The sequence below is a fragment of the Puma concolor genome, chromosome B3 (genome assembly GCF_028749965.1).
Source record: "Puma concolor isolate L17-30 chromosome B3, mPumCon1.1.hap2, whole genome shotgun sequence".
Taxonomy (NCBI): domain Eukaryota; kingdom Metazoa; phylum Chordata; class Mammalia; order Carnivora; family Felidae; genus Puma; species Puma concolor.
In genome coordinates this window covers 145,680,312-145,702,962 of record NC_141672.1, presented here as the reverse complement: position 1 = coordinate 145,702,962, position 22,651 = coordinate 145,680,312, and the positions used below count along the sequence as shown (strand labels likewise).

At 42.5% G+C, this 22,651-nt stretch overlaps 2 protein-coding genes across 2 annotated transcripts in view; one reads left to right on the top strand and one right to left on the bottom strand.

Annotated features, from left to right (window-relative positions):
* Positions 1-22,651, top strand: part of HDGFL3 (HDGF like 3) — a 73,687-nt gene that overhangs the window by 42,682 nt on the left and 8,354 nt on the right. Inside the window, exons 2-5 of the mRNA XM_086711706.1 lie at positions 6,168-6,244; positions 12,093-12,231; positions 12,556-12,714; positions 16,401-16,547. Coding sequence (XP_086567832.1) covers positions 6,168-6,244; positions 12,093-12,231; positions 12,556-12,714; positions 16,401-16,547 — 522 coding nt within the window. The remainder of the gene's footprint in view (positions 1-6,167; positions 6,245-12,092; positions 12,232-12,555; positions 12,715-16,400; positions 16,548-22,651) is intronic.
* Positions 4,315-22,651, bottom strand: part of TM6SF1 (transmembrane 6 superfamily member 1) — a 57,408-nt gene continuing 39,071 nt past the window's right edge. Inside the window, exon 10 of the mRNA XM_086711699.1 lies at positions 4,315-5,041. Coding sequence (XP_086567825.1) covers positions 4,874-5,041 — 168 coding nt within the window. The 3' untranslated portion in view covers positions 4,315-4,873. The remainder of the gene's footprint in view (positions 5,042-22,651) is intronic.

Here is a 22,651-nt window from a genome sequence, read left to right as displayed (position 1 = left end):
TTGTGATAACATGGCTGGGTCTAGAGGGTATTATTATAAGTGAAGTAAGTCAGAGAAAGGCAAATACTGTATGATTTCACTTGTATGTGGGACCTAAAAAACACAAAACCGGAAACTTGTAAAATGAACCAAACAGACGCATAGATATAGGGAACTGTTGGCTACGAGAACAGGCAGGAGTTGGAGATGGGACAGGCAAAGTAGGTGAGGAGGATTGAGAGGCACAAACTTAGTGACCGTCACAGGATGTAGAGTGCAGCATAGGGAATACAGTTGCCAATGTCATGGTCACTTCATATGATGACAGATGACGACCACTCACCGTGGGGACCATCTTATAATGTATAAAAATGTTGAATGGTTGTGATGTACACATGAAACTAACAGGATGTTATATGTCAGTTATAATTCAGTTGATAAAAACCAAACATCCAACTTTGGCAACATTTTAATATTTCATTGCATAAACTTTTAGACCACTTGCAGTTACACAGTCCAAGGCAAGTAAGTTTCCCTTTCCACAAACCTATAACTTTCAGCATTCATCTGGGCCTTGTCCTTAATCTTCTCCCACATGTGGGAACAACCTAAATACTTGAGTTCAAGTACAAAATTAATCTTTTCCCATTAGTAAACGAAAACACCTCCTGTTACCTCACCTGCCTGGTTATACTTCTGTGCCAGTGTTGTTCTCTGTAGAGTCTCAATCTCCATATTAATTATAATTTACCCAGAGTGACATCTGTTTTACAGAGAGCCAGATACCTGAGGAATTACTGTCCCATACAAGTGTTTTAGCAAACGATGAAAGCTCATGGACAATCATAATGCACATATCCTTCCTGTGTCTTAGATCTTAGAGTAGCAGACTTAATCCCTACTTGTAATCCCTATTTGTATATGACACAAAACCACACACGGCTCCCAGTGCTTCAGTATTCTGTTCTATGTGGAAATTATTCAAGGATGCAAAGATTATCCTTTAATTCAATTTAATACTAGCCCAGCATCTTAAATTTAAGTATTGGAAATTATGTTTAATCTAATATACCACAGAATATAATAGCTGTCGGTTTAGAAAAGTTTGTCAGAAATATAATTCGTTTATATTTATATTTTCCTTAACCATTAACATTATATGGAAGCAGCATTAGCTTATCAGTAGACCTGTTTAAGAAGTCCCAATGTAATTAGTGTCTTCATGAGGAAACAAACCCAAATTTTACTTAAAAAGTAAAACATATACTTATATTACATTCTATAAGGATTAAATTCAGACAGAATTGTTTTTACAACAGAATTATCAACCAGTCTGATTTGTTCAAGGATTCACTTTGATTGCTTAAATTTGGATTTTTTTTTTTTTTTTTTTTTTGAGAGAGAGCTGGGGAGAGGGAGAGAGAATCTTAAGCAGGCTCCGTGCCCAGCAGGGAGCCCGATGCAGGGCCTGATCTCACAGCCATGAGATCATGACCTGAGCCAGAATCAAGAGTTGGACACTTAAACAACTGAGCCACCCAGGCACCCCTAAATTTGGTTTGTTTTTGTTTTGTTTTGTTTTTAATGTTTCTGTGTATTTTTGAGAGAGAGACAGAACGTGAGCAGGGAAGGGGCAGAGAGACAGGGAGACACAGAATCTGAAGCAGGCTCCAGACTCAGGGCTGTTAGCACAGAGCCTGATGTGGGGCTCAAACTCACAAGCCATGAGATCATGACCTGAGCCAAAGTCGGATGCTTAACTGACTGAGCCACCCAGGCGCCCCATGGTTTTTTACGTATAACTGCCTCTGACCTGTCAGTTTCCGTGAGAAGGATTTTTTTTTCTTAGAAGGCCACCACATTTAATATAATGTGGTATTCCTTTAATAAAAAATAGGAATTTTGCTATTTTGTACATTTTAAAGCATTAAGAAAGCAATCATGCATTGGTACATTTTTGCAATCACATTGCAGAAATCCTGCAGACATAATGAGACTCCTGTTAAGCACAAGAAATGAAGGCAGTCCATCCACAGGAACCACAGCAAGAGGGGGAATGTCTTATAATGTATTTCAGAATCAGCTGGAGGTTTCTTAAAACATTGACTCTTGGGTTTAACTCCCAAAGTATCTAAGTCAATTGGTCAGAATTCTGGACTCAGAACTAGTATTTCTGATGAGTCCCCATGTAACGGCTGATGGTGATGGTGCAGAGATGAAACTCTGAGGACACGTTTTCTAGGAAATATGAGGTTGCCTCCCTCCTGCCCCGAGTCCATAGGGCTGTGGATTTATAAACTTCAAGGGATTACAGGCTTGGTTTCTAACTGACATCCCCTGAGTGTCTCTGCAATGAGCAAAGCAGACAAATCAATAAAGAACATTAACAAAAAGGCTACCATATTGAAAGTATTGTACATTCACTGTTTTAATTCCTGAGGATTCTTATGTTCCTTTATATTTTTATGTCATATTACTATCTGTAAACCAATAGAAACAGATCTTTTAAGAAAATTATACCCAATTTGTTAAGACCCTTTCCAGAAGTAGAAAAATGTTTCAAAATCACAGAAGGAGTAAACACTCTGTCAAAGTACAAACACAGAGAGCTTCTGGCTTCAGGTCTGAAACTTCAGCTACAGGTTAAAGGTAACATAAAATACACACATTCACTGATCTCGGTCTCAAAAGGACTCTTCTTCTGTCCAAAGGAAGCAAGACATTCTACAGACTAAAAGACTAACATACCAGATTCTTTGCCACGTCACACCCAAAAGACAGTAGGTCACCCTCGTCCTGTAATGGGGAATAACACATGGGCTGTGTGCAAACCAGAATCCTAACAAACGTAGCTGAGAACTGGGAACAAAAGTAAAAATACAAAGTCAGGAAAACAAACAGTAAAACAAAACAAAACAGAAACTGAAAGTAAAATTCTGTTGCCACTTGGTATTCACAGTAGAAGCCAAAAAACAGTGCCTGGGAGGTGCACTTTTTAATTGGTTCAGGAAGGTGTATCTATTTGAACAACTTGTTATTCCAAAAATGCCAAAGTACAATTTTCAAAAAAGTTAAAAACAAGACTCTTGGGGCACCTGGGTGACTCAGTCGGTTGTGTTCGATCTTGGTTTTGGCTCAGGTCATGATATCAGGGTCATGAGCTCGAGCCCTCCGTGGGACTCTGGGCCGACTGACAGCGTGGATCCTGCTGGAGATTCTAGCTCCCTCCCCTTCCCCCGCTTGTGTGCACACTCTCTTGCGCTCCCTCTCAAAAATGAACAGGCAGAAAAAAAAAACAAGACTCAATACAAGTCAACCTACTTAACACCTTTATAGGGGAACCAACATGATTGTCAGGCCAGTTACTAGATCGTTGACAATATTTATTACAGGGGCCACATTCAAGTACTCCAAAGGGGCCGGCTAAAAGGTATGAATGAGGAACGCAGGCATTGACACTCTCTAGAGTGTGGCGGAAGTGTAACATACTTGGTCTCAAGGTGGCATCTGTTGCATCTGTTGAACATCTTGGCTAATCGTTTCCTTGTAGGAATGCTTGCTCATCCCTATCTGTAATTTTTTTTTTTCACACAAGCTGTTCTGGATTTTAATGTGAATCTTCCTGTTTTAAAGTGTTGGTAACTAATTCAGTTGGGGGGAAAAAAAAAAAACACCGTTCGAGCCAAACAAAATATATCTTCAGGCCAGAGATGGCCTGAGGGCCGTCGCTGTGCAGCCTCTGCAATAGATGTTACTCATGTAACATTATAGCAAAGAAAAAGTTCATCCAAAAGCTGTATTGACAGAAAGTTTTAAAAGAGTTCTTTTTTTTTTTATTAATTTTTTTTTTCAATGTTTATTTACTTTTGGGACAGAGAGAGACAGAGCATGAACGGGGGAGGGGCAGAGAGAGAGGGAGACACAGAATCGGAAACAGGCTCTAGGCTCCGAGCCATCAGCCCAGAGCCTGACGCGGGGCTCGAACTCACGGACCGCGAGATCGTGACCTGGCTGAAGTCGGACGCTTAACCGACTGGGCCACCCAGGCGCCCCTAAAAGAGTTCTTTTTAAACTGTTTACTTGCAGTTTTTTTCTGAGTGTGAAAAAAAAAACCCAACATGACGTGACGGTGTTTTGTCACCTGGTCACCATGCGTTTCCATTTTAAGTTCTATCCTTGGTCCACTTAAAGTACAGTTACTCATTTTCTGGCGATCTGTTTCACAACGGTGTGAATATCGTTAACATTACTGAACTGTATATTTGAAAATGGTTAAGATGGAAAATTTTATGTCGTGTTTTTTACCGTATATACGCACACAGACACACATTATTGAACGTTTAGTGAATTTATTCAAATGAAATTATTCATTTTAAATTGTCTTTGGAGGGTCGTATTGAATGTAACAGGAAAGCCTGGAGACAAGGAGGTACTTTGAAAGACCTGTAATGGCCTTGTTAAAAGATCATGAGAACTTGTTTAGGGAACAACACTTACTAAGGGGAATAGTGATCAATTTGAGAGACATTCCTGGAGCTGAATTGGGAGTATTTGGTAAAAAACTGAATATGGGGCTTGAGGAAATAATAAAAAGATTAAGGTTTCTTTCCTGGTAACAGACTATGCCAATAATTAAGTTAGAAAACAACACTAGATTCAAGGGAAATTAGTTCAGTTTTAGACAAGCCATGGGATTTCAAGATTGAAGGAGACCCAGAGGTCACCAAGTGCAACCATCCCATTTTACAGATGTGAAAGTCAAGGCCCCAGGAGAGGAAACGAAGCCCTCGATGGCACAGTTTAAAATCAGAAGCAGGACTTTACGAGTTCTAGACTCAAAGTTCGTCTTTCCCCAGTACACAGAGTGTCTGCTCTGACACATGGTTCGTTCAGTTCAGAGACGAACTTGTGGGGTGACCCCCAGGCTGCTGCCACATGTGAGTGAAGGAAGCCCGCAGATCTCTTCCAGACATGGGGTATCAGGCCTGGTCTCTTGCTCTCTGAACTCCAGTGTGCCTCTCCTCTTTGTAGCCTTTTCTTTAGTTTGAGCTGCTTGTAGGACCTGGAAATAGAAATGGTTTGTAGACATTGGTAATTTCATGCCTGCAGTTCAACATAATCCTGTCGGAATTATGGGAATTCAAAGGAAAGGTTGGGGCTACACATGGAGATTTGCAAGTTTCCGTTTCTTGAAACATTGTAAGGAATTATGAATATGTAACTATATAATAGCCATAGCCTAAAGAATTTGGACTTTATCTTATTAGAGGTTCTCAACCTTAACCATACATAAGAATCAGTAGGTCTGGGGGGGGGGGGGACTAAAGTAACATTATTCTTTCTTTATGTTTGTTTATTTTTGAGAGAGAGACACACAGAGTGCGGGTGGGGGAGGGCAGAGAGAGAGGCAGACACAGAATCTGAAGCAGGCTCCAAGACCCTAGGCTGTCAGCACAGAGCTCGACATGGGGCTCGGACCCACGAACTGTGAGATCATGACCTGAGCCAAAGTCAGACGCTTAACCAACTCAGCCACCCAGGCACCCTAAGTATCATTTTTTTAAAGTTCCAAAGGTTTCATGTGCACAGTTAAGGATGCTTTAAGCAATGCGAAACCATAGAAGGATTTGAAGCAGGGATGTGAGATAATCAAATGTGCATTTTAAATGTAATTCCAGCTTAAACGAGTGGAGAGAGACTTGGAATAGTCCAGGAAAGAGATGGTGATTGTTAATGACTGTATAATATTTCACTGAGTTAATTTTCCATAATAATTCTCTGCCTTACAGCATGTATGTTTCTAGGTGTAGTGTGTGCGTGTGTGTAAATTCACCGTCCTCTCCAAAAAGTGCCATCTTTTTGTTTGTTGTTGTTGTTATTCTTTTTAACTATTTTGCTAGGACAGATTCCAGAAGTAATGCTGTTGAGTCAGAAGAAATGAGTAGTTTGGGCTCCTGGTGATGTATCACCATAATGGTTATAGTCAATTTACAGTGTTACTGTCCATGTGGTGGGCCAAATACGAACTTTAGAATCACTTAGAAGGTTCAAAAGAAGAAAAATTACTGGGATTTTGATTAGAATCATTTTATTTTGAAATTAGCAAAAAAATTATCAGAACAATATTTTGTTTATGCTATTTTACATGATTTAACTGAATATTTAAAAACTAAATTTATCTTTAACAGATTGATGAACTCCCAGAGGGAGCTGTGAAGCCTCCAGCAAACAAATATCCTATCTTCTTTTTTGGCACCCATGAAACGTAAGTCAACAAAACAACCTGAAATTTCAGCACCTCTAATTTGGGTCTACGAGGCTACGTTGTTTATACCTGGTCTTATTAAAATGAGCACAATTATATAAAATCGGCAAGCTTAATAATGTATTTTTCTTTTTTTTTTTTCTTTTTTTTTTTTTTTTTTTTTAATTTTTTTTCAATGTTTATTTATTTTTGGGACAGAGAGAGACAGAGCATGAACGGGGGAGGGGCAGAGAGAGAGGGAGACACAGAATCGGAAACAGTCTCCAGGCTCTGAGCCATCAGCCCAGAGCCCGACGCGGGGCTCGAACTCATGGACCGCGAGATCGTGACCTGGCTGAAGTCGGACGCTTAACCGACTGTGCCACCCAGGCGCCCCAATAATGTATTTTTCTTAATGTGAAGATTTTTCATTCATTTTACTTACGAATGTTATTTCTGTGTAAATGTTGGACATTACCCAGAATCTCCTTTAGGACACCTGTAAGTCCTTGGGTGGTCTCCTTCCCACTCCCAGTAATTTCTTTTGTTGCTCTTGTATATTTCCCTTCTGGAGAGACTTCCTTCATTCATATTTCATACAACAAACTTAGGTTCTCTCAGGCCCTTTCAATTTGTTGAACCCTGAAGCAAACATACCAACTTAATAAGGTTTTTAAATTGTGTTGGTTAGAGTACAGACTAAACTGCTGGATAAACGGAGCTGAAAATACAGCGTCTTAGATAGCAGAAATTTCTTTCTTTGCTTTGAAACAATCCAGAGGTAGGCAGGTAGCTCAGGGTGTGTAGACTGCTCTGCTCTGGGGACCCAGGTTCCTTCTGTCACTTTGTCCTGCCATCGCCTGGGGTGTTGCCTTGTCTGCTATTTAAAAACAAATGAAAACTGGCTCAGCATCACCTGTACATCTTCCAGGTAGAGGGGAGTGGAGGGTGGTTAGAAAACATGAAGAACAGGACACTTGTGTGTAAGGAAGTGACAAGGAAGTTGCATATGTCACTTATACTTGCACGCACAGCTGTGGCAAAAACCTGGTCCTGTGACCACGTGTTGCCATCGGGAAATGGGAAGCATAGTGTCTAGCTTAGGCAACTGTAATAGGGAAGAAAATTGGAAGGAATAATTCATCATTGAAAGAAGGAAGCTGGTTACTAGATACCAGGAGATGATGGTCAGTCTCGACACACTAAAAACGTGTGTGGTCCGTCACACAAGGACACAAGTGGAATAGGGATTGTATGTGTGGAGGAAGCTAAAAACTGTCATGAGGGGCACCCGGGTAGCTCAGTTGGTTGAGCATCCGACTCTTGGTTTCGGCTCAGGTCATGATCTCACAGTTCATGGGTTCGAGCCCCCTGTCTAGCTCTGCGCTGCCAGTGTAGAGCCTGCTTGGGATCTGTCTCTGTCTCTCTCTCTCTCTCTCTCTCTCTCTGCCTCTCTCTGCCCCTCCCCTGCTTGCTCTGTCTCTGTCAAAATAAATAAATAAAACTTAAAAATGTTTTCTAAAAAAGAATACCTGTCATGAAATCTTACAAATCTCCAAATTCAGGGTCATCCCTTGTGCCTGTGTTCATTTGAATGCAGTAGGGCCAGGCGGGAACTTTTTCTTAGCTTGCTGCCTCTGCCACTCTGGTACCTTGTTCATGCTCGCCTCGAAAGAGAGCTAGCCAGGGGAGAGGGGGCCCTTAAGATGTATTTATTTCTTGTCTTCGTGTGAGAAATAGTTGCGTTTCTTTCAAGAAGTTAGTTTTATCCTTTTTTTGTTTTTATCTAGTAGTCATTGTGCCATATCCAGCTTACCATGATTTCCTCCTTAGAGAGGTTGCTAGAAAGCTTAGAAGTAAATGTTTTATCTATAATAAGCGCAGAGGGCTTCGTGCTACGTATTTTTACATTCGCCTCATTCCTTTCTCCATTTTGCATCTATACCATTACTTTGCTTTTTCTCTGAGACCGGTTTCCAAATGATTTGATTGTATTGCTGGGACCTGGCAGGATTTAAGAAACAAGATTATCCCTCTTCGTTGTATAGGACAAATCAACCATTTACTAACATTGTGTGGTCACTTCTCTTAGTAAACATTTTCTGGGCATTCTTTAAAGCACTATAAATAAAGAGCTTACCACCTGGTGTGCAGCTGGTGAGGGTAACAGTCATCCCAGTGAACAGTGTGAAGGGTTTCCCGGAACCGATTCTTAACGCATTACTAATCTAAGTCAACGGCATCCTTCCGAGGCTCTGTTCAGTAAAAGTAGTTCTACCAAGGAGCGATATAATATAGTCAACATGTTCGTTTTTTACTGGTTAGATTATACAGAGGTAGGTTTCGAAACATTTAGAGGAAAACTAACTTCAAAAAAACCTGCCAGGACTTTGTTGCAGCAGAGCATTTATTAGGGATCGGGTGTCCCTGAACCTGAGATTATACGCCCTGGCAAGTACCTAATGTTCAGCCCGTCTGTGGAGGCAGAGTACACGTGGGTGTTGCTCGCTCCTGTAGACACGGTGCTTAGCACAGCGCCTGGCCAGTGGGAAGTGCTTAAAATAATAGCTGTTGGATGAATAAAATTCACTAAATGAAATAAAGGTGAGGAACTTCACAAGAAAGCTGTGTGCAGGCCAGCCAAGCACCCCTAAGCAGACTAGAATTTTCCTCAGAACATGGCTTGGAATTTATTCTAACGCCCAGACAGTTAGGTAATTGGACCCCCAAATTCTTCTGTTCCATATAACTTAACCCCAGTAGTTTTAGTCTGGACAATTTTCAAGACAGCCTTGGCCAGGAGAAAAAAAAATAACATCCTCAGAGCATGGAACTTTGAACAATTTTGTTTTCTGGCCTACCCTTTAAGGTTTGTAAAACATGCAGGAAAATTAACCAATTGGGAGGAGATTTGATTTGTGGAATTATCTGTCTATATTCTAGGAAAAAACATTGTGTATCAACAAATAAGTAGTTGTTTCAGAACAGTTCATTCGGGGTTCTTCTTTCTGGCAACAGCTGGCGTGGCCAGTTGCATATTAACCCTGCCTCCCGTGGCAGCACAGAAATGCAGGCAGGCCCTGGCGAGCATCAGTAGCTGACGCGAACCTCGGGCAGCTTAGCCCGCAGTTAGCTCCTGTACGTGGCGTCAGAGGCCGGAGAAAAGTCAAAAGCCATGGTCTAACAATGCAGGACACATTTCTCTAAAAGGAATATCGACAAAGTCCATTTCTTTCTCCTGTTCAGTTTGTCAAGCAAGACACTGGCATCCTTTGATTAAAATGTCCAGTGACCTGCAAAATTATGTCTGGATTCAGTGAGATAGAGTCATGTTGACCAAGCTGTCAAAGGTCAAGGAAGTTGTGGTGGTCGGGGGCAGAAAGCTTCCATGGGTGTTTTTATCAACTTGAAAACTTCCATCAGCTAGGCAGTGAGGAATCAGTACGAAGCCCCAGTCAGAAAGTGGAATTTATAACACTCAACAGTAACCTATTAAATAACAGTCTCAAAGTTTCCAACATCTCTGCAGATAATTTCCAAATAGATACCTCCAGCTCGGACCTTTCCCCTGAGTGCCAGAATCGCCTCTCCGGCTCCCTACTTGACCTCCTCACTTGGATGTCAGACCGGGGTTTCAAACTTAACATCGAAATCTGAGCTTTTCACCCTCAAATCTTGTTCTCTCAAAAATCTTTCATTCCAGGGGCACCTGGGCGGCTTAGTCGGTTGAGCGTCCGACTTCGGCTCAGGTCATGATCTCGCGGTCTGTGGGTTCAAGCCCCGCGTCCGGCTCTGTGCTGACGGCTCGGAGCCCGGAGCCTGCTTCGGATTCCGTGTCTCCCTCTCTGCCCCACCCCTGCTCACTCTCTTGTCTCTCTCTCTCAAAAATAAACATAAAAAAATTCTTTTATATAAAAAGAAAATCTTTCATTTCAGTAAACGCCAAATCTGTTCTTCACATTTCTCAGTCTACAACCTTGGAGACAACCTCAGTTCTCCATCCCTCTCACGTGCCATCTCCAGCCCCTTGACAAATCGTGTGAGCCCTTTCCTGGGAGTGAATTCAGAAACCCGCGCCTTCCCACCGACCGCACGGCTTACGCCCTGGCCCAAGTCACCGGCATTACCTCAGTGGCCCGATTTGTCTCCCTGCTTCTGCCCCAGTGCCCTCTCCTTCGGTCTGTTCTCAGCACGGTGGCCAAAGGGATCCTGTTAGAACACAAGCTGTCACTTCTCTTCTCAGACCTTTCGTGGTTTCTCGTCTGACCCTGAGCCTCCATGGCGGCCTTCGAGGCCCACCTCATCTGTGTCCCGACGCAGCCCCCTCAACGGCCTCCCCTCGCCCTGCCCTCCCTGCCCCCCTCATCCCAGTCGTGCCGGCCTGTTTCTTAAACTCAGCGGGCGCCTCCCACGTCGGGGCCTTCCGGCCGCGCCCCGCCCTGCGTCCGCGCCGCTCTCCCCCGGGTGACGGGCGGCTCGTTTCCTCGCGTGGATCGCTGCCTCGTCCGCGAGGCCGCCCGTGACCTCAGTGTCCGGGGTGGTGAAGTCCACCCCCGCACTCGCCACCCCTTCCCTGATTGGTCTCTCTTAGCACGCGGTACGGTGGTTTTTCCTTTCCGATTTTGTCCGAACCCCCGCTCGCGCTGCTAGACCGCGTGCTCCCTGAGCTGGGGGCGTTCGTCTGTTCCCCCCGGAAGCCGCAACACCGCGGTGGTGCCTGACTGGTCCGAGGCGTCCGCTCAGGTCTGTCTCACGGCTGGACACGTGAGCCTTAGTTTGGAATGGAAGATTCTTGGGTGTCAGCCGGGATGCGGGCCTCCGCTGTCTCATTCGCCGGGTTGATGTCACGGGTGGTCATGCCGAGACGCTAGTGTGAGCGCTCCGATCTGTTAGCCAACCGCGGGATTTATTCTGACTGACTTTCTTTTTATGGCTGTGATTCGTCCAAGGTAGGGTTGAAATTGTGTACCATCGTATCTGTTAGTACTTCTGATTTTTTTTCTTGTTTAGTGCCTCGTTAAGCACCAATGTGATTTTTTAATTTACAGAAAGAACAGTGAATAATTTGCTAATGTGGTGTATAGATTAGCATAAATAAGGCTTAGTTTAAGATGATGATTTAAGTGGTCAGAGGGGACATCTTTAAAACTACCTTTGTGGAGCGCCTGGGTGGCTCAGTCAGTTAAGCTTCCGACTTGGGCTCAGGTGGTAATCTCCCGGTTTGTGAGTTCGAGCCCTGCGTCGGGCTCTGTGCCGACAGCTCGGAACCCGGAGCCTGCTTCGGATTCTGTGTCTCCCTCTCTCTGTACCTCCCCTGCTCATGCTCTGTCTCTCAAAAATAAATAAACTTTAAAGGTTTAAAACTATCTTTGTAACCAAAAGCCAGTTTTAAAACAAAAATAATTTGGTAATTTAAAAGTAAGATCAGGGGCGTCTGGGGGGCCCAGTGGGTTGAGCTTCCAGCTTCAGCTCAGGTCATATTATCACGGCTTGTGACTTCGAGCCCCACGTCAGGCCCTGTTCCGTCAGAGCCCGGAACCTGATTCTGATTCTGTGTCTCCTTCTCTCCCCCCCTCCCCCACTTGTGCTCTCTCTCTGTCTCTCAAAAATAAATAAATGTAAAAAAAAATTTTTTTTTAAGTAAGATCAAAGCACAGTCTAGAGTTGCTGGTTTATGTAGCCAGCTATCTATTTTTTCTGCTTTGAAGTGCATGTGTAAAACATTTTGTGCTACGTGCCTAACTCAGAGGGTTTATTATACTTTTAACTTGTTTACTAAAATATGCTCTGACACCTTTGTTGATATTGATATTAAAAATATTGTACCTTTGAAGGTCAAATGTATCCTATTTCTAAAATATCTCTGCAGTGCATTTTTAGGTCCCAAAGACCTTTTTCCATATAAGGAATACAAAGACAAGTTTGGAAAGTCAAACAAACGGAAAGGATTTAATGAAGGATTGTGGGAAATAGAGAATAACCCAGGAGTGAAGTTCACTGGATACCAGGTAATGCTTTGCTTCGTTGTTAGATCTCATTTCTTTGGTTTTAACTCTCTTTGGGGTCTTTGTTATATGTCCTCTTATACTAGTAGTTACTCTCCATCTATTTGAAATCAGAATTTAGCTCCGGTAATATTTTGGATTAAATGCAATTCTGTTACTCAAGGGGGTTCAAGTCAAGTGGTCACTGGAAAATTGAGGTTGACAGTTCTTTATTTTGCAATCTTAAGAGTAAGCTGAACCCTTTTAGATTAAAATAGAATGTTTTTTTCACAGTGTCCGTGAAAATTTTTCAAAAATGTAATTAGCCAATACCTTGTTATTTCGTAGGCAATTCAGCAACAGAGCTCCTCGGAAACGGAGGGAGAAGGTGGAAATACTGCAGATGCGAGCAGTGAGGAGGAAGGGGATAGAGTGGAAGAGGATGGAAAAGGCAAAAGAAAGAATGAAAAAGCGGGCTCTAAACGGAAAAAGTCCTACACTTCAAAGGTGCCTGAGAACCGTTTCCATTGTTATTAATGTTATATGCACATTCATTAGATGATCTTTAATTCCTCCATTGGGCACATAGAAATATACTAGCTCTGTGGAGCCTCTGCCTCTAGGGACAGTAATACAGCCAAGGGGATAGGACAGGTGACCTTACACGTGAGGGCAGCTGGCTGTGGACCCTTCAAGGCCGACCTGGCACTGAAAATACTGCCGCTCAGTTGGAGAAGGTCTGTTCTTCAGCCAAGGGGACAAGAGCAGGTGTGCCTCCTACAGTCACCTCCAAATGAGCTCTGAAGACTTTAGGAATATAGGAGACTCAGTACGATTGAGGACAAGTCTAGGTAAATATAAAGATACACCCTTAATCTGTCTTTCTGCTCTAAGGAATGTACACACAATACATGTAAATGAAGAGAGGACTCTGAAGGAAACAAGTGGTAGGAGAACATTCTTTAGATAGAGGGCGAGGCCTTTCTGAAGAGAAGAGGCAGAGTTCATACTGAGGCCCGAAGAAAGAGCTGGGGGTGGGGGAAGGGGGCGTGTGTGACAGAGCAGCCCAGATGTGACGCAGGAAGAGCCTGGCCTGGCCTGAATTAGAAGACCAGCGTGGTTGGGGGTCATGACCCAGAGGGAGAGGCAGGCAAAGGCTCAGTCACGGAGACTTGTGCGCCACCTGAAGGAATTTGGATTTATTCCCAGTGTGACGGTAATAGGAGTGACGTGATCCTAGATTTACAAATTGAAAGTCTAGGTTTTTCACAGTAATCCAGACATACAGTTGAACAAACTATGACATTGTAAAAACTGTTCACCTTTAGAAACTGGAAGTAAGATAGATCTTTGAAAACCAGAGATTGGCACAAGTTTCACTATAACTGGCCTGTGACACGATTGAATAAATTACTTCCATTTAGATTCTGGTATTTAGTAGCTGGACACCAGACTTGGGAAACTCCTTAAGAACCAAGTCCCAAGACTTTATTCGATGATCAGCATTTTCTTTTACAATCTGTAAAGTCTACCCCACAGGCATACAGGTAAAAACGTATGAATACATATTACTTTGCACCTAACGAAAAACATGGTGTTTGCTTTGGATGGGGATACAGTTTGCAAATCACAAAAAAATAATTAGAATTTTCCTTGTCAGACCGTACCTTCCATTGCATTTTTAAGCTGAGTTTTTTTTTAGCATTTTGAATTTCACTTAAACACCCAATCGAATTGGTTTTTTTAAATTTATGATTGCCTGCTGAGCTGTGCAGTGTATTGTACCACCCTCCATTATCTAAGCTACCTGACGTAGTAGCAGCGTTTAATAGTGTGGATATGGGGCTTTTGAGTGTCATTATTTTATTGCTTGTTGTGGTGCCCAGAAGTAATGGGGCTCATACCTAGTGCGGGTAGGTGATTTAAAGCAGTGAAGGGGTAAAGACATACTTTACATACTGCGGTTTCTCTGTGTTCAATTAAGGGATCATCTTTTTTTGCTTTTCCTTCCAGATCACAACTTTCACAAGCACTTAAGAACCGTGACTTTCTTTTCACTTTTTACTGTTTTATTTATTGTCAAAAGAATTATGCACAAACACAAAGACTTTGGAAGAACATAAATGGTTTTTCATTTTCAGTATTAACTGAGAACCTAGCACAGTGGTTCTCAAACTTCCACCTGCTTCAGAACCATGTGGAGGGCTTGTTAAAGCACACACTGCCCAGCCTCACCCCCTGAATTTCTGTTTCAGTAGGTCTTGGGTGTGGGGTCTGAGAATTAAAGTTTTAGGTAAGGCTGATGGCTCTGATCTGGGAACCACATTTAGAGAAGTGCTTACCTGACGTAACCTCCTTGTTGTCCTTGACTTCCCAAATGTTTCCTTTTTTCCGAATATGGTGATCTTTTCTTACCCCTGTTTCTTAAAGTTGAATAATCTTCCTTTGCCACTGAAAAGCAGTGGTTCACAGTGAAAAGCAGATTTGAACATAATTGAAGATTTATGTGTATCTCTTTGGCAGTAAGTATATGGATGATTCATATATGAGCCATCACAGATCCTGGAAAATTATAGGTCAAAATATTTTGCATGCACATTACTGCATAAAGTAGGGCAAATCAGAGAGCCTCACAGCAGAGTAAACTGATGATGGTGCTAAACTACCAGTAATCTTAAGTTAAAAAACCAAAGGTGGCAACAGTTGGACACAACCAATTCAGGAGCACAGTGATGAAACAGATAAAGGGTCCCTCCCCACAATTACAGGAATTGCCCTGATCTGAATTTGCAGCACAGTAAGAGCTTTTCAGGGTTACCAAATACAGCCTGGGGGCCAGGTTTCTTAGAATGCTGACTGTGGCTCGACAGCAAAACTTGAGGAAAGGCCTGATTCTGGTCTGTGTAATGCCAAATTATAAGGCGTATAAATTCACTCGTGGGGTTACTCATAAGTATCCTTTGTAAGCATTAGAAATTTTAGGGAGTTGTGAATGATTACCTCTAAGAACTGTAGGTCAGAGATTATTATTTGAGAATTATTATTTGAGTTACTCTATTTCGATAGTTATACTGTATTTACTAGGAAAACAAAAAATATTCTGCTTTTTATGTTGTCCTACTTGATCTTAGCTTTAACGGTAGACACTCCACGTTTGGATTATTAAATCTCTGCTTTTCCTTCGTGTGAAAAGTAAAGATGACCTCATTTTAAGCTGACATTTCGGGCTTAGTTGGTAGTTTCAGTTAAGTAAAACAGAAGCAATGTAATTATGTGCTCTATCACAGAGCTAGGAGATACTTTCTCTTTGGGAGTTGTATTTAAAATATTGATTGTCTAAGGAATCTCCAATTTGCTAATTCATTTCTGGAAGACCAAAGGTGACTTGGCCAAACCGGTTTTGCCTCAGCTCTTATTTGCCAGGTGCTTAAAGACTCTTAAAAGTCCTCAAAAAGGACATGTTAGTGAAATGCTACATTTTACTTTCTTAAAGATGCACAGTGGGGCCAGCTTTTGATCCTTTTAATGCTATTCTGCAAAGCAGCTTTGGCTATAAACTATAATTGTATTTTCGTTTTCCTTAAGCTCATCTTGATTTCAAATGCATGGTGATAAAAAAGCGGGGGGGGGGGCTAGTTCCCTTGGGTTCTTAAATAACTGTCTGCAGTTTAAAAGAGTAAAGTAGTTTATATTACGTGGATCCTGTCAACCAAACAGCTTCAGCAGATTTCTTAACATGAATACTCCTATATCATGTGAGATAGTCCACCTCACTCTGTGGACCTGAGTTTCTACTGTAAAACGACGACGAAGGACAGGACGGCCTTACGGTGCTTTCTCACTCTTAGCTCCTAAGGTGGTGTCCATCCAGCTACTGTTTATTCACGAATACTGTCCTGGGTACACGAACCTTTATGTACTGCTTTTAACATGGCACCGCTGGAAAGGACTAACAGGTCATGTAGTTCACCTCTACTTCCTTCTCCAGCTTGTTACCCTGAGGCCCAGCGAGGCGAAACGATTCACCCGGGCCACCTCGCCCAGCCTCGGCACGCCGCCTGGTTGCACTCGTATATCCGGTGGCGGGGCCACAAAGACTGGCCGTGGGTCAGCCACTTCGGCAGCTCTTACTTGCCCTTGTGCGTCAGGATTTGTCCCTTTGACTCTAACTTCTAACTTGTCCAAACGTTTAGAAATCCTCTAAACAGTCCCGGAAGTCTCCAGGAGATGAAGATGACAAGGACTGCAAAGAAGAGGAGAACAAAAGCAGCTCCGAGGGTGGAGACGCCGGCAACGACACAAGAAACACAACTTCAGACTTGCAGAAAACCAGTGAAGGGGTAAGGACGGCGTGTAACCTCCCTGCCCTTCTAACCTAGAAGATGCTAGAGATCAGCAGTGCTTCACAGTCACTGGTAAACACTGTCCTAGTAGATGGAGAAAGATTCTCAGCCTGATACGTGGATGTGCACGCAGCTCCTGGATGAATGATTAGCTGCATAGAGTCTGAGAACAAGAGAGAGCCAGGTGGGAAGTGCACCTGCCTGTCAGTGTGGAACTCTGTGAACAGTTCATTCTTTTTTAAACTAACTTGAGCAGCTTGAGTCTTTTCTTTTCTTTTTAGTGTTTATTGACTTACTTTGGGGGAGAGAGAGAGAACACTTGTGCACAAGCAGGGGAGGGGCAGAGAGAGAATCCCAAGCAGGTTCTGCCACTGTCAGCGCAGAGCCCGACCTGGGGCTTGATCTCATGACTGTGAGATCATAACCTGAGCCAAAATCAAGAGCCAGGCACTTAACCGACTGAGCCACCCAGGTGTCCCAACTGGGAGTCTTTTAAAAAGTAAGATGTGAAATACTGAAATTATGAAATGCCATCTCAGAATTTTACAGTTAGATTTATTTTATTATAAGATGAATGGCATGTCCAAAATAGGAGACTTCATGCCGCTGTTTCTTTCCTAAAAGCAGTTTGTTTGTACTTTAATATACCCACAGGGCTTTAAGTATTTAAGGATTCAAACAACACGTGAACATTGGTATTTAAAGTACCGAAGGGGAAGACTTGTCCACTTTGAATTTTTGTTAACTCTTTTTTAAAGTATAGTTGCCATAGAATATTGTGTTCGTTCCAGGTGTACAACAGTGAGTCCACATGTGTAGGCATTACTGAGTGTTCGCTGTGATGGGCCTGGGTACTGTCTGTCATCAGACAAAGTTGCTACCATATTCCTGACTCTCTTCCCTGTGCTGTACTTTATACCCTCGTGACTTACTTGTGTTACAACTGGGAGTTTGTACATCTTAGTCCCCTTCTCCTGTGTCACCCGTTTCACCCACTCCTCAGCCCCTCCGCCTGGTGGTAGACAAAGTGTGCCTCCTGTATCTGGGACTCTGTTTTGTTATGTTTGTTTGTTTGTTTTGTTTTTTTAGATTCCACGTAAGTGACATCATATGGCATTTGTCTTTCTCTTTCTGGCGTATCTCACTTAGCGTAATATACTCTAGGTCCATCCATGATGTCACCGGTGGCAAGCTTTCATTCTTTTTTATGCCTGCATAATATTCGTGTGTCTGTGTGTGTGTGTGTGTGTGTGTGTGTGTGTGTGTCCACGTACACACCATATCTTTGTCCGTTCATCTGTCAGTGGACACTTGGGTTGTTTCCATATCTTGGCTATTGTCAGTAATGCTTCAGTTAACATAAGGTTGCATGTTTCTCTTTAAAGTGCTGCTTTCATTTTCTTCGGATAAATACCCAGAAGTGGAATTACTGGTAAACCTGACTTTTTGAAGAACCTCCATACTGTTTTTCAGAGCGGCCGCACCAGTTTACCTTCCCACCAACCGTGCACGAGGATTCCCTTTTTTCCACATCTTGCAACACTGGTTACTTCTTACCTTTTTGATTCTAGCCGCTTCGGACAGGTGTGAGGTGGTTGCTCGTTGTGGTTCTGATTGGCATTTCCCTGACGATGAGTGGTGCTGAGCGTCTCTTCACGGGACTGTTGGCCGTCTGCGTGTCTTCCGTCCTAATTTCCGTTAACTTGTTAGGTGGCAGGCAAGTCCGCCTTCGTAAAAGTGTTATTAGCAAAGGCACATTTTGCCCCTGGTCCTCTTCCGTTAGTCTTTTCTCTTTCAAGACTAATTGGACAGCGGCAAATCACTTTGAAACAATAATCCACAAAATACATTCTGATTGTTCTTCTGTTAGATTCTGGTTTCAGCCGAGTTCTCGACTATTCTTGTCAGTACTGTTTACCTCTCAAGTCCTCCTTCATCCAGTTTTCCAAAATTACTCCCCGGTTACGATTCTAACGGCTCCCTTATCCCTCTTAGCCACTCAGCTTTACTCCTGCCTCTGAGGATCTTTCTTCTTTTCACCTCTTCGGTAGAGAGTCCTCTGTCATCACCTTTGCCAGCAGCCCTCCTGGGAACCATCCCTAACAGTCACCGAGGGCCTGAGTACCTGACTCTTGATTTTCTTTTTATCCCACTTGCCGTCCCCACCCCAGGTGGCTTCAGTATGCATACAGCAAACCCCGCACAACTTGTCTCTCCCGTGACCAAACTCACTTCTGGCTGCCCTTCCTGTGACAGAGGTAAAGATGGCTTACACCTGTACCACTCAGACTGTGATCTATGGACAGATCGCATCAACAGCACCCGGCAGCTTGTTAGAAATGCAGAAGCCCAGGCCCACGCCCAGGCCTTCTGAGTCAGAATCTGTTTTAACCAATTCCCCAGGTCATTTATATGCACATTAAAGTCTGAGAGGCATTAATCTGCACCTTTCTGTTACCAGGCTCCAGAGTGTCGTCTCCTCGTCCTTCCTCCAAGGCCAACCCAGTCATCCTGTACCTTTCTCTTCTTTCTCCTGCCTAGAAACAGTATCAGGCCTCCCTTAACCTCAAACATACCTGCCTTTCCCCACATACCCTGTTCTTTTCACTTTTCTCTTCATCTCTGAACTTCCTAAAGGAGTTCTCCTTCCTCCCAGCATCCACTTCCTCACCTGCACACACCCGCCTTACTCCATTACACTCGAGGTGCTTCTTCACCGTTTCAGTGCGACTGCCCTTGTAGAGGTCCATGCCGATCGTCTCCCTGCCAGGTCCAGGGTCTTTTTTAGTCTTTATTTTACCTCTGCAGCATTTAGTGCCGTTACCCCTTTCTCCTCCGGACTTTGCTTCCAGGCCACCTACTGCTTCCACAACAGCTCTTCTCAGTCCCTCTGCAGAGCTCCTTCCTGGCACGCTACTCTTCTGAAAGCTTCCCCGCGTCCATCTTCTCCACTCTCGTGGTTTCAGCTGTTTTCGATATATTACTGATGACGTCCCACTGTACCTCCTGCATCGTAGATCCATTTTTCTAACCATTTATGAAACCCATTTCTACTCGAACATCTTGAAAGCACTTCTGGAAACACTTGCCATTAGCAGTAGCGACAGCAGCAGAGTCAGAGTCGTAATGGCTCACAGTTTACTCTGTGCCACAGATTGTGCTAAATGCTATCTATGCATTGTCTCATTTAATCCCCACACAAATCCCAGGATGTAGGTGGAGGTCTTATCCGTTGTGTACCTGGGGAAACTGAGGCTGGAAAGATTGGCCCAGGGTCACATAGCTGGTAAGAGCCTGAATGTAGAACAAGAGCCTGAGATCCATTCATTTTTTCATTCGTTCGTTTAAATTGAAGTGCAGTTGACACACAATATTACACTCGTTTCAGGTGCACAACGTAGTGATTTGACAAGGCTGCCTTATGCTGTGCTCACCACACAGTGCTGTCACAGTGTCATTGACTGTTCCCTGTCCTGTACCGTGTCCCATGACTCACTCCATAACTGGAGGCCTGTATCTCCCACTCCCCTTCACTCATTTTGCCCCTCCCCTGACCCTCCTCCCTGGCAACCTTCAGTTTGTTCTCCGTATTTATGGGTCTGGTTCTGTTTTTTAGATTCCACATGTAAGCGAAATCACGATATTTGTCTTTCTTTGACTTATTGCACTTAGTACAATACATCCTAGTTCCATCCACATTGTCGCAAATGGCAAAATCTCTTTTTATGGCTGCGTGATACCCCATTGTATATATACACCACCTGTGTCCATCCATCTGTCGGTAGACACTTGGTTTGCTTCCATAACTTGGCTGTTAGAAATAATGCTGCAATATAGACAAGAGTGCATATGTCTTTTTGAATTAGTGGTTTCATTTTCTTTGCTAGTGGAATTATTGCATCATACAGTTTTTCTACTTTTAATTTTTTGAGGAACCTCCATACTGTTTTCCACAGTGGCTGCACCAATTTACATTCCCACCAACAGTGCGCAAAGGTTCCTTTTTCTCCACAACCACACCAACACTTCCTGTTCTTGTTCTTTTGATATTAGTCATTGTAACTAGTGTCACATGATCTCATTTTGGTTTGCTTGCATTTCTCTGATGACTACTGATGTTGAACCTTTTTTCATGTGTCTGTTATCCATCTGGCTGGATGTCTTCTTTGGAAAAATGTCTATTCAGGTCCTCTGTCCATTTTTTAATAGGAGCTATTTTTTTGGTTTCGAGTTGTATGAGATAGAAAGATAGATAGATAATTATATATGAGATATATAGATATATATGATATTAACCCCTTATCAGATGTATCGTTTGCAGATATCTTCTCCCATTCCGTAGGTTGCCTTTTCATTTTGTTGAACAAAAGCTTTTTATTTTGGTCTAGTCTCAATAGTTTATTTTTCCTTTTGTTTCCTTTGCCTGAGGAGACACATCTAGAAAAATGTTGCTACACCTGATGTCCAAGAGGTGACTGCCTGTGTTTTCCTTTAGGAGTTTCATGGCTTCCTGTCTCACATTTAGGTCTTTAATCTCCTTTGGGTTTATTTTTGTGTATGCTCTAAGAAAGTGGTCCAGTTTCATTCTTTTGAAGGTAGCTGTTCAGTTTTCCCAGCAACCTTTATTGAGACTGTCTTTTCCCTATTGTATATTCTTGCCTCCTTTGTCAAAGATTAATTGACCACATAACTATGGGTTTATTTCTGGGCTATCTGTTCTGTTCCATTGATATACGTATCTGGTTTTGTGCCGGTACCATACACTTTGATTAACGTAGCTTTGTAGTATATCTTGCAAGTCTGGGATTGTGGTGCCTCCAGCTTTGTTCTTTCTTAAGATTGCTTTGGCTGTTTGGGGTCTTTTGTGGTTCCATACAAATTTTAGTATTTATTTGTTCTAGTTCTCTAAAAAATGCTTTGGTATTTGAGTAGGGATTGCATTGAATCTGTGGATTGCTCTGGGTAGTGTGGACATTTAAAAAAAATTTTTTTTTAATGTTTATTTTGGGGAGACAGAGAGACAGCACAAGCAAGGGAGGGGCAGAGCGAGAGGGAGACACAGAATCCGAAGCAGACTTCCAGGCACCGAGCTGTCAGCACAGAGCCCGACGCGGAGCTAGAACCCACAAAGCGCAGGATCATGACCTGGGCTGAGGTTGGATGCCCAACCGACTGAGCTACCCAGGCACCCCTGGGTAGTGTGGACATTTTGACAGTATTTGTTCTTCTAGTCAGTGAGCATGGGATATCTTCCCATTTGTTTGTGTCTTCTTCAGTTTTTTTCATCGGTGTTTTATTATCTTCAGAATATAGGTCTATCACCTCTGGTTAAGTTTATTTCTAGGTCTTATTCTTTCTGGTGCAACTATAAATGGAATTCTTTCCTTAATCTCTCTTTCTGCTACTTTGTTATTACTATGTAGAAACAACAAATTTCTCTGTTAAACTTGTATCTTACAACTTTACTGAATTCATTTATTCTAATAGTTTCTTGGTGGAGTCTTTAGGGTTTTCTATCTGTTATATCATGTCATCTGCATATAATGACAGATTTACTTCAATTTGGATGTGTTTGGGTTTTTTTTTCTTGCTATGGCTAGGACGTCACTAGTATGTTAAATAAAAATGGCAAGAATGGACATCCTTGACTTATTCCTGATCTTAGGAGGAAAGCTCTCAGTTTTTCACCAGTGAGTATGATGTTAGCTGTGGGTTTTTCATAGATGGCCTTTATTTTGTTGAATTATCTTCCCTTCATACCCACTCTGTTAAACGTCAGATCCTTTTATTTTTAACCCATTTTTAATAATATTTTTGTTTTATACAAAAGAATATATAGGTAATATATGTAAAGTAATAAACATAGTATTCCAATGAATACCAGTGACCCTCCCAGTCAACCCCAAAACTAAAACAGAATCATAACTTATATCTAATTACATATTCTTCCCTTGCCCCATCTTCTTTATACCCAGAGATAACCACTTGTGTTGTATTTATTATTTCCTTTCATTTTCAGAATTTTAACTCCTATCTAACGTATAGGTATATATTTAAATAATATATTCCTTAGTTTCTCTCATTTTTGAAATTTTTTTTCC